The sequence below is a fragment of the Tamandua tetradactyla genome, chromosome 17 (assembly GCF_023851605.1).
Source record: "Tamandua tetradactyla isolate mTamTet1 chromosome 17, mTamTet1.pri, whole genome shotgun sequence".
NCBI classification, from domain to species: Eukaryota; Metazoa; Chordata; class Mammalia; order Pilosa; family Myrmecophagidae; genus Tamandua; species Tamandua tetradactyla.
In genome coordinates, this window is record NC_135343.1 from 21,336,781 (window position 1) to 21,348,728 (window position 11,948).

Below are 11,948 nucleotides of genomic sequence, written 5' to 3' on the forward strand. Positions count from 1 at the left end.
CCAATTTGTCTGCATCCTCATTGACACTTGTTATTTTCTGTTTGTTTTTTTTTAAGTAGTAGCCATCCTAAGTGGGTGTGAAATGGTATCTAATTGTGGTTTTGATTTGCATTTCCCTATTGACCAATGATGTTTAGCATCTTTTCATATGCTTATTTTCGATTTATATATCTTCTTTATTATTATTTTTTTTTTACATGGGCAGGCACCGGGAATCGAACCCGGCTCCTCTGGCATGGCAGGCAAGCATTCTTGCCTGCTGAGCCACCGTGGCCCACCCTATATATCTTCTTTAGAGAAAGGGCTATTCAAAGCCTTTGCCCATTTTTAAATTGGCTTATTTGTTGTTTTGTTATTGAGATGGGCATTACTTTTCTCAATTAAACTTTTATTTGAAAAAATATATATAACCACATTACATAACATACTGAAAACAAGGAGAAATTTATCGTTACCTGTGATAAGAGAATTTTCAGTGGAGCAATTGGGACAGAAGACATATTGGAGTGAGTTTACTAATGAATGGAGATCCCTGGGTAGAGATGGCATATTAAACAACTGTTTTGTTTCCTCCTGAAACACCAATGTAAAGATAGTGAAGGGATTTGTTTTTTAAGGGCATAAAGTCATAAGGACAGACAGAAGAAAAGAGCAGTAAAACTTTAGGATTGAAAAGAAGCTTAATGAATGTGGTCTGGAACTAGTATTGCCAGTATCTCCTGGGAGCTGGTTAGAAATACAGAATCCCAGGACCCACTCCAGACTTGCTGGATTTTTATAATATATACCTCTGATTTGCATGCACATTAAAGCTTGAGAAGCGCTGACTTGGCAGACCCTAGAAAACACAATTCCTCAAACACTCAGAAATTGGAGGCCTTGGGAGTCTCTGGAAGTGGTGGGGTCAGGATCAGGGAGAGTATAGGATGACGTGGCCAAAATAAAAAGGATTGGTGGGAGGTTTAAAAGGCAGCCAGATTTTCTACATGGAGCAGTCAGGTGAGCGCCCTTCCCCACCTGAGCAAAACATGAAAGATTTAGTCTCTAGAGAGTAAAACAGAGTTTGGGATAGGACATCAGGTAACCCTTTTGTTGCTTATCTCCATTCTCTGTGTCTTACTCTTTTACTCAACTCAAATGATTCAGTCTCTTACAGTTTCACAATTTGAAAACTTCTAGTCAAACAAATATTTTGACCTCTGCCGCTTAAACCCTATTATTAACTTGCTGGTGTTCATGTTGCCATTTATTTTATTTCAGGTCTGTGTTCTCCCTGTAAAATAAAAGAAGGTCCTTTCTTAAAGGAATTTCTGACCTTTTAGAGAATGGGGCCTTTTTGGGAGTGGACTTGCCCAGTTCCTGAAATCAACCCTGGTATCAACAGACACTGACAGGGCTTCACCCTCCAGGCAGGAGTTTGGAAGAATCTTCTCTGGGGATATGACCAGCCCAAGAGATGACACCTAAAAATACCAACATCAGGGCTACCACAATCAAATGCTCTAGCTCCTTCTCTTCTTTATGGAAACTAACAACCCTATAGTTTCTGTTGTGTGGCCAGGCACCGGGAATCAAACCCATATCTCTAGCATGGCAGGCAAGAACTCCGCCATTGAGCCACCACTGTTCTGGCCCTATTACTGTTGTTTTTGTTTTTTTGTTTTTAGGTGCATGGTCCAGGAATTGAACCCAGGTCTCCTGCATGGAAGATGAGCATTCTATTGAACCACCCATGCACACTTGTTGCTATTACTTTTGCTCTTCTTTCTCCAGAAACTTATTGGAACACTTGACTTCCAGAGACACTCTATAATTTTCCTATCTGGCAATCATAACGGTGTGTTCTCTTTCCACTTGTCTCTAGTGTTTGTTTGGCAATTAGATGCCATTCCAAGACTGTATGTTCTTATTGAAGGAGCTCAGCAGATTTTCCCAATCAAGGGCAATGATAAATAATTTTGCTACTGTATGGGACATTCCAGATAATGTCTTTGCTGTTCCCCATAATGCTCATATTTGCTTCTGTTGCCTTTTAGTTTGTTTCCTAACTTAAGAACAGTGTTTCTTGTTGCATGTTCTGCTACCCCCTTCTCCCAGTACATTTACAGAAATGCTACAACTGCTTAGCCACAAAACAAACACCAATCAAATAAATGATTTTCCCTTCCTACCCTGACCAGAAACTAGACTTCAAGGCAGGGGCAAGGGTGAGGGACTAACTGGTCAGTACTCGCTAAGACTGTGGTCAGATGGTAGAGAATGGGCATTCTTTTGCATTTTATCTGTTTTACTATTTTAAAGCTAGCATAGCCATACAAACTGGTTCAAAATTTAGGAGAAAAGAAAATTGCCTTTAAGACTACAAACAATCAGTAGATCTCCATTGAGTGTTTCCCTTATGCCTAAGTAGAAATTTTTAAGATATGCCATTTTCAGAAGAGGCATCTGAGCTTTGTTAAAATTAGGTCTGTGGGATTACCAGATTTCAGAGATTATACACAGCTGCTTTGAGGGGAAGGTGGCAAACACAGTCCATTGACAGGTAAATTACTTTACTCCTGGGCTCTTCGATACACGGAGAACTAGTATTCGTAAGCACAAGCAGTTTTAGGAAAAAGTGTGAGGTTGGCAAAGAAAAAAGCACAGCCTAAGTTTCCCCTTTTGTTGTTCATTTTGACCTTCTGTGCCATTGTCTTTTATCCTGACTCAAAGGAGCCAGTCTCTTGTATTTTCAAAATCTGAAAACTTACAGTCAAACTTAAATATTTTGATACATGCCACTTAAACACCATTATTAATTTGCTGGTGCTCATTTGCCTTTCTATTTTGTTCCAGTTCTTTATTATCCCTGTAAAATAAAGCAAGGTCCTTTCTTAAAGGAATGCTTGGCCTTTTAAAGAATGGGGTGTGTTTTTGGAAGAGGACGTGCCTGACTCCTAAAACCAACCCTGGGGTGGTCCTAGATGGAACAGGCAGACACCCTTATATCAATGATCACTGGGCATCGGACAGGCCCACATCTTCTCCTTGGATTTCCCTGGGCATCCGTTTCTTCCAGTTCTCACAATGTATGATTCCAGACTGCACAAAGTGACATGCAACTCACTGTCAAATGAGTGGTTTTGACCATGGCTACTCTTAGTACCGAGGGGATTTCAAATATTTGGGGTAAGAGTGAGGGAAATCGTTACTGCCATTACTTGTTTACTGTTCTTCTCTTTTAAGAACTCCATGAAAGCAGGGACACCTCTCACCTATTAATTATTCTCTCTCAAGAATCTAGGATACTGCCTTGCACAAATATGATCAATAAATATTTGTTGCTGAAAGAAAACTTCATGAGAAATGAGGGTATTTACTTTGGTCTCAAAAGAGGAATAATCCTGAACTAGGAGGATATATTTCAGGTTGGAGAAAACAACATTTGGGTAAGAAAAAATAAGACATATTTGGAAGCCAGGGTAGAGACTAGTGTATTGAGCAAAGTGTTGACAGGGTGGAAAGAGGAGATGAGGAGACAGGAGGAGTTAATTTGTGGCCAAAATATGGAGAACCTTATAGCCAAACTTGTAACTTTGGACTTCTGTCGGGAAGCGAGGTTTTGGAGTCCACAGAGGAATTAGAACAGAGCAAGGGCTCAGGGTCAGGGGGCTGGGAGGGGAGAGGAGTGAAGGCACAGAGCCCAGTCCAGAGGCTATAAGGTGACAAGAAAAGCAGGGAGTAGATGTAAGAAGTATCAGTCTCATGATCCCATCTTCTGAACCAAAATTTAGTATTCTTTCTGGGAAGGGACAGAATATTTTAAATTGGGGCCACTCCTGAAAATCTGCCCAGGGCTGTGGCCCCTTTCATATAAAAGGCCCTTCTTGGGCTGTCCACAGTGGCTCGGCAGGCAGAGTTCTCACCTGCCATGCCTGAGACCCAAGTTCGATTCCTGGTGCCTGCCCATGCCAAAAAGAAAAAAAGTTTTTCTTTTCCCATGTCTGTCCTATTCCTAAAATGATTCTGAAGGGATGAAAGGCCCCTGACCTCCTGTCAAGCATTGCTTATTTAGTGACAAAAGTCATTGTTGGAGCTGGGAAATCTCACAGATTCTTTTCTTAAAAATCCTCACTCAATTGAAGGTAACAGGAGATAGGTCTGTGTGAGGGTTTTGAGTGCTGCATTTCAAAATAGCAGAGCTGTTTATTAAACCCAAGAGAGTCACCTCCCATCCCTTTCTAATAAGCCCCCCACTCAGCTTCTGCCCCCAAACCCCACAGGTGAGTTTGAAGAGAATTAGGAATTGCACACCTGCTGGTACCTGAGGCCTTGAAAGAGCCTTTTGGTTTTGGGAAGTGTGCTATCTGAAGAAGTTTATGAAATCAAAGCATTTTAGAATTGGAAGAAACTCCAACATCATTTTACCTCAGATTTTCATCAGTCTACTAATGAATTTCTTCCCAATATCTGGAATTAGTTGATCTTTCTCTTTTATTGAAACTCAGCCGAATTTTTGGGTCCTTATTTCTTAGAAGTTTTCATCAAGCTTGGTATGAGGGCGATATGAAAATGGGATCATGCTGGATATTTACTACTATTTCTTTTGACACAGGATTCTGTAATGGCTTTAGGTTGGCTATTGCTGAAAAAGATCTGAGAGAAAGCAAGAGAGAATGGACTCAAGCCATTCCTAAGACTATAATTGAGTTCAAGCCCATGGTAAGGGTTTGGTTGCTTTATTCAAATATTTTTGTATATCCCCTGAAGACTTTCAGATCACGTGGCATATTCCATATGAACGAACAAGGATCCCCTGAAGACTTTCAGATCACGTGGCATATTCCATATGAACGAACAAGGTAATGGCATGTGCAGATCAGAGATACAAAACATACTCTGAGATACTTCAGAGAGAGGTCAGATTAAGAACATAAGAACAAACATCCAAATCTCATTATAATCAGATCCTAGACAATTAAAAATAATGACTCTCTTTCCTAGCTGACCTTGTGGGATATATAAGCTAGAATCTAGTCTAAATAAAGCTAATTAGGGAGTCTAAACCTAATATCTTAAAAAAGTATAGTCCAATCAGCCACCATGCCTTGATGACCCACAAGAGGGATAATCAGAAGTCACATGAATTTTCCATTTGCTGCCCAAAATGTCCTGCTTCTGAAGCCTAATTTCCCTTGGTAGAGGTCTTTGGTGAAGAAGGAAAGATCCACCTTTAGGTAAACAAAGGGATTTTATCATCACCAAGCCAGTGCAGCTTTGTGCTAGCACACCCCCACTCTTCCATTGCTGATAATGACTCTGCAAATTATAGCTCTCAGCCAATTCTCAGGGTAGAGTTCATCTTTTGCTTTAAAGGATTCTTTCCCTGCAATGTAATTTCCCCTTTTTCCCTTTCAAGGTGCTGCATTCCACAGCTGTTCCTTTAGTCATTTTTCTGATTCCTCCTCAGGGAATAGAAAGCTCCTTTCCCCCCAGCCCAATTAAATTCCACATGTTGGACACAGACGTATCATTTCTCACTAAAATAGGTCCAGAGATTTTTATGTATTAGTGTGAAAACTGTAAGAAATCTCTAAAGAAGGCAGTAGGTCTCTGGGGACATGGGTATCCAGGGCAATCTGCACAGCGGGGTGTTTGGTTGATGTCTAGACAGAATTACAACAATCAAAGCATATCTGGAGAAGGCAGGAAACCCAACTTTCACGTTTTAGGGTTGAACCGTAATTGGCAAAAATTATATTTCTTTGAACATAGATTTCTGCCTTATAGTTTAAAGTGCTTTTGTTTAGCCTATTGCCCACATCCATCCTTTCAATATTCTTGTTAGAATGTTAAAATAGAGAGGCAGGTGTTATTATTATTATTACTAAGGTCAAGAGAATTAAGTGTCATGCCCAGAGGGGTAGAATATTCACTTTTGACTTAGGAGACCTTGTTTCTAGTTTCTGTATCTCTCTATCTGAATAAATTAATGGATTCTGGAATGACATATAGGCATTTTCTTAAAACAAACGCATGAACAAGAAAACTATCAGCCCCTATAGTAGTTCCCCACAGGAGAGAGCAATAATCATCTCTTATAAGAATCTTTTCTTCAATACTGAGGAACAGAACAAATAAACAGATGTAATTCCCTCTGATTTATTGAATCATTTGTTCTACACGAAATTGAGGCCCCAGAATATACATTGCATTGAACCAGGCACAATAAGGAGCACAAAGGAAATTTTCACTGCAGTTGAGAAAATAAGACACACATGAAAAATTAAATACAAAGCAAGATTATGTATGAAATGAAGGCAAGATTAAATAAAGATGGATGGTCAGGGAAGAGACTTCATGAAAGAGGCAACTTTGTATAAGTTGGCTCAGTTTCAAGAGGCAGATAGTGCTAATAAGAGGCATTACATAAAAACGAAGAGGGGTAGAAGGGCACAAAATGTGCCTGAGAACAAGTCCAGTATCAGCCTTGTGGAGTAGATGGCTTCTCCGGGAAGCATGAGAGATAAAGTCATAAAGATGAGCCATTGAATCATTTTGAACTGCCAAATCGTAACATGGTAGCAGTGGTGTGGAGACTGGTTTGGAGAAAAAAGGAACTGATAGAGGAAGGGGATAAATCAGGATGTGATCATAGAATCCAGGCTTTAGGAGTTCAGAGGCCAAAAGTGATGGCAATGAAAAGGAAGATAATTATTGCTAGCAGCAGCATGAAGGGAGAGTTTGTAAAACTGATTAGATATGAGAGAGCAGGGAAGTATGAAACCGACACTACACGATGAGCTCTGTGTCCAGCTGTTATTGAACATTGAATTAGGAGTCAGGAAGGCTGGGCTGAAGTTCAGACTTCATGTGGAATTCACGTTGCTGGCTGTGGTTGGCTAGACCAGCCTTTCAACCAGCAGAATATTAATCTTGGAAGATGGTCTTCGAAAAACAAAAGGTTCCGCAATGAAACATGTTTGCAAGTATCACAAATTCCATCTAATTCTTGGAGATTCACATAACTTAATAGTATAGCAAAGGCACCCCCTTTTTATACACAACACTGCTACATCCCTCAGAAGTGAGGACTTACTAAGGAAAGACTTAGACTAGACATACTTTAAAGCTCCTAACTCAACAGCACTCTATGGCTATGGGGTATGAAGTGTGATTTAAACCAAAGCATCAAAACAAGGGATATAAGGTAAAGGAAAGGTAGAAGAAAGTAAAAAAGAGGGAGAAGGGTAACTAGAAGAAATTAAATTATGCTTCATGTTAAGTGCTAGTCAAATGAGATTGCACTTGAGATACAGGAACTTGCTGTGAGGAGAGAAGACAGCCTATAATATGATCTCAGTGGACATCTTCCTGAGCTGAGAATGACCACAAAGGAACCCTTCATTCCTCTTAATATGAGGATTGTCCGACCCTGCTGAAGAAAGAGATGGCTGTATCCATAATGCCACTTAGAATGAAAATTTTAGATATAGAATGGGTGTGGAATTTTAAATTTAACAAGAATAAGGCAAGATCAAAGTGTTCTCTTTAGATTCATTGACTTCCTTCTCTACCCTCCAGGTGAAGCAGAGTTTCTGGTGTAAGTCAGAAATCAAAATTCCTTTGACTTTAGTCAGAATGAAACCTGAGCTCTTGGCAAATAGGGACAACCTTAAGGAATACATTTTCCAGAAATGTAAGTGAGCAGAGAGCAAGTGGTACATCCACTGGGAGGATGAGAAGATTGTCCTGAGGCATATGGGAGGCTGTGAACTACCTCAGAGCTGTAAAAATCTTTACATCCCTTTTTTTTTTTTTTTTGCTGAAGCATTCTCATACCTACTGACTCATATGGCCATCATGAAAGCCCTGTGTGCTAAGTGGCTTTTAGCTTAATTTTATGCAGATGACAACAACTACCACAAAAATAACCTGAGGGGCACTGTGCTAGGTGTCTTACGTGCATAGTCCCATTTAATCCTCAAAGCAATCATGTGAGTTAGACACACATTGTAATGTACCTTATAGAGGGAAGCTCAGATTGACAGCTAAATAAACAGCAAAGCCTGCATTCGAATTCAGATCTTTCAGTCCTAGAACTTACACTTTACCATTGTTACCTGTCAGAACTAGTTAAGGGCAGTCCTGTGAATTCTGAAAATTAACTCAGAATCCCCCTCTAGCACCTCTGATCCTGCCCATCTAATTTAGTACTTTCTCCATGGTGCCATGTTATCTCATGCTGCCTAAACCTCCCTTAAGCCAGTAATATTTAACCCACTCCCTCAACTCTATCTTAACCAGAAGTGGGCAGACTATGGCGTGTGGGCCAAATCTGGCCTGTGCCCTGTTTTTTTATGGCCTACCAGTGGGGAATTTTTTCTAACCTTGTTTTGGTAACCTTTTTAAGTGGTTGAAAAAAAAATCGAAAGAAGACTTATATTCTGTGATATAAGAACATTATTTGAAATTCAAATTTCTGTGTCCATAAAGTTTTATAGGAATACAGACATGCTTATCATTTACATATTGCCTTTGGCTACTTTTGCACAACTGCAGAGATGAGTAGTTGCAACAGACACTGTATGGCTTGCAAAGCCTAAAACATTTACTATCTGGCTTTTTTTTGTATGCTATATGGTGGGGATCACATTTCATTCTTTTTCCATGTGAATATCCTGTTACTGCAGCACTATTTGTTGAATTTTTTTCTTTTTTTTTTTTTTTCAGAAGTTCAGGGGCCAGGAATCGAACTCGGTCTCCTGCGTGGCAGGCGAGAATTCTGCCACTGAACTACCCTTGCACCCCTATCTGGCCTTTTATAGGAAAAAATGGTCTATCCCTGGTCCAAACTCTAAAGAACAACTTTATATATTTTTAAGAGGAAATAATGAAAGGGATCAGAAGACTTTCATTGTATTCACTGTACAGAGGAGATAATAAACAAGGCTCAAGTTTGAATCCCAGCTGTGCCACGCAGAAATTCTGTCCAAGTTGTTTAGCTTCTCTGTACTTTGGTTTGTCTCATTTGCAAAAAGGAGCGTTAATAACAAATCTGCAGGGCTATTGTGAGGTTTTAATGAAGATGTATATGTAAAACACAGTGGAGGAAAAAAAAAGACAAAAAAAAATTTAAAAACACAGTGGAGGTCTCTCAGTAAATGGCATCTCCCTGCTCATTAAATCGTGCTTCTGTGTTCTTTTGTGGTTGATATCTGCATGTGCAGATTGTAGGGAATTAAAAACCTCAGTTATGGCTAGGAGACATATGAAGTGAAACTGCTGAAAGGTGGAGGGACTGATAGAGTAAAAATGTTCATGGTGAAATGTAGAAGTCATTTTCCTCCAGGTGAACCCAAGAAACAATGAAAGCTTTGATGTATTGGTGGATTAAACCATCACAGTGGATGAGGCTGGGGTCGCTGGTCCATTCACCTGCACCTGATGTCATCATCATTAAAGTCATTTTATCCAAACTCCAAAGACTACAACATGAATTAGAAATATTTATCCGATCTCTTTTCCCAATATCCCAGATACCTTGATCCAATCCTTTTAAAGAAAAAAGAAGAAAATAAAATATATAATTGCTTTTTCATTCTAACACAAGAGCTGAGTTCTAGTTCACTTGGAATTTTATTTGTTCTCCAGTGGTTGACAAGCTGACCTCAAAAATACCCTCAAATGCATTCTCTTTTCTTCTGATAGCCAAAAGCAAATATTCTCTTCTTTTCCTCAATATACTTTACCAAGAAGATTACAAAGCTGAGCTGTAGAATTGTCCAACACAGATCCTACTAAAGATTCTTTAGGTCCTGCTAAGAATCAGGAGCCCTTGTCAAGAGTGTGAGATTTGTTTTTTTTGCCCTGTCTAATACACTCTCTCCCACAATCTCTTTCCAAAATATATCCATACCTCATGAATCTCTTTCCTCAATAACAACTTACAAAGCACTCTTGGGCAGAGATGTGTAGTCACGATTTACATGTTAGTATGCATTTAAAAGCAAACATAGTCCACCACCCTCCCCCCCATACATAAACTTTCTCTGGGGTTTTGAAATTGAGGGTATATTTCCTTCCGTCCTCCCTCCCTCCCTTCCTCCCTTCCTTTTTTCTTTCTTTCATCTTAGCTCTGTTCTATTAAAACTGATTCATAATTGTGATTAACCTGAGACCGAGGCTCAGAAAGGGTTAAATAATTGTTCAAAATCACTTAAGAGCAAGTGACCTCTTACAAGAGCTCAGGTACGTTGGCCATCTCCTGAGCTTATAACAGCCTGATGAACCACACTGCCTGTGCACAGAGGCACATTTTCAGCATAATGAGGACCAATTAACTGTCTCTTCTGAGTCAGTAGAACCAAAGCACAGAGCTGACCAGTTCTTTTCCCTGCTGCTACTGTGGCCTCTGAACAGGAACGAAGGACTTGTGGTGTCAAGGGAGAACATGGCAAGCCAAGCCAACCAAGCAGGGAACCATTTGTGCCTGAGTGAGAAGCTGAGTGTAGATATGGCAGTTGGCAAAGAGAAAAGATGACCACCCTTCATGATAAAATAAGTCACCAATAGCTCTAGAGAAAAGTTGAAATGTGCCTCCAGAACAAGAGCTTCTGTTTAAAATCCCTGGAATAAAAACAAGAAGATCCACAGTCTCTGAGTCACAGTATGCCAGTTCCCAGAGGAAGGAGTGAACATGTGAACACGTGGGCAGCCATGCCACAGATCTTTCCACAAACACGGGATTTGGGGAAAGAAGAGTAGGCTGACTCAGGGGCCTGCTTTCCAGTTTGGGCTTTGCTTGAACTCATTTTGAGAGCCTGGGCAATTCCCTTTACTCTCAGGACCCCAGTTTCCTCATTTTCGAGATGAAGAGAGAGAGTGAGGTAATATTTAAGTTCTCTTCCAACTTTTTAACTTCCTGTTAAAATAATTCAGTAAAACTCTAAAGTCAGCTGTATAAAAGCTTGTTCTTTACTTCTCCCTCTCTCCTTGCCTCCCTTTTATCCTTTCTTCCCTGGTTTCTTCCCATCCTCCCCTGTAATCCTCTTTCGACCTGCAGGAAGTATGTAGCATTCAGGAACTATTTGCTGGGGCCTCCAAAGCTGCAGCGGCTCTGGAATTCTCTCACCTCAAATTCAGTGCCCTCAGGAGATGCATGCTGAGCAATTCCTTTCAGATCAAAGCCTTCTTTCTGCTTCCAATTTTAGGTCTTCTAAGTTTCTCCTTTGCCTTAGTTTTACCTTCTATCTACACCAACAAATGCATGGAACCCAATAGCAAGAGGGTTAGGGAGACTTCGGATTGAATGCAGGTTTCCATCCTGCCCTTCTCCTAGGAATGCTGAGAAAAACTCTCACCCAAGATCCTTGGGCAGCCACAGGGCAGGGACCCTGGACTGGGGGAGTTTGTTTGATTCAAACCTTCTTTGAGGTCAGAAATATTTCAGACTAACAGATATCAGGCTGATGTGAAAATAACAATAGAACCCCTGTACAAAAGCCATACATACAGCTATTCCCTCGCCCTGTTACTCACAGTTCAACTGCATTCCTGGGGAGATCGGAGGGAATCTCTGTCACCTTGCTCTCCTGGCAGAGGAACACCCTGTTGGAGCAGTGACACATCCAATGATGACATCCTGAGCCCAAGCTCAGAAATGCCAGCATGGAGACCAGAAGGAAGGCCATTCTCAGTTATCCATCCACCTGCTTTCTTCCTGCACCTGCTATGAAAGACCTCTGCAGACTTCAGAGGCTCCACACAGTGCCCTTTTGAAAAGAGATCTGCCTTAGGAGCTGATAGGGACACGTGCAGCAGCAAGGGGTGGGTGTATTTTTCTCCCCACTTTCAGACAAAAAATGAAATTTCTGTGTGCCAGCAGTGAGTGCTGGGAGGGGTGGGGGTGGGACAAGAGGAGTTACTCCCTTATCCTTCCCGATTGGGTTTCTTACACCCTGACCCGA

General features: G+C 40.7%; 1 protein-coding gene across 7 annotated transcripts in view; it reads right to left on the minus strand.

Moving 5' to 3' along the window:
• The window catches only part of FSHR (follicle stimulating hormone receptor), a 200,018-nt gene extending 188,148 nt beyond the window's left edge, over nucleotides 1–11,870 (minus strand). For all 7 annotated transcript variants that reach the window (XM_077134185.1, XM_077134183.1, XM_077134182.1 and 4 more), the window contains exon 1: nucleotides 11,521–11,870. In XM_077134185.1, coding sequence (XP_076990300.1) covers nucleotides 11,521–11,672 — 152 coding nt within the window. In that variant the 5' untranslated portion in view covers nucleotides 11,673–11,870. The remainder of the gene's footprint in view (nucleotides 1–11,520) is intronic.
• Between the last annotated feature and the right edge of the window lie 78 nt (nucleotides 11,871–11,948).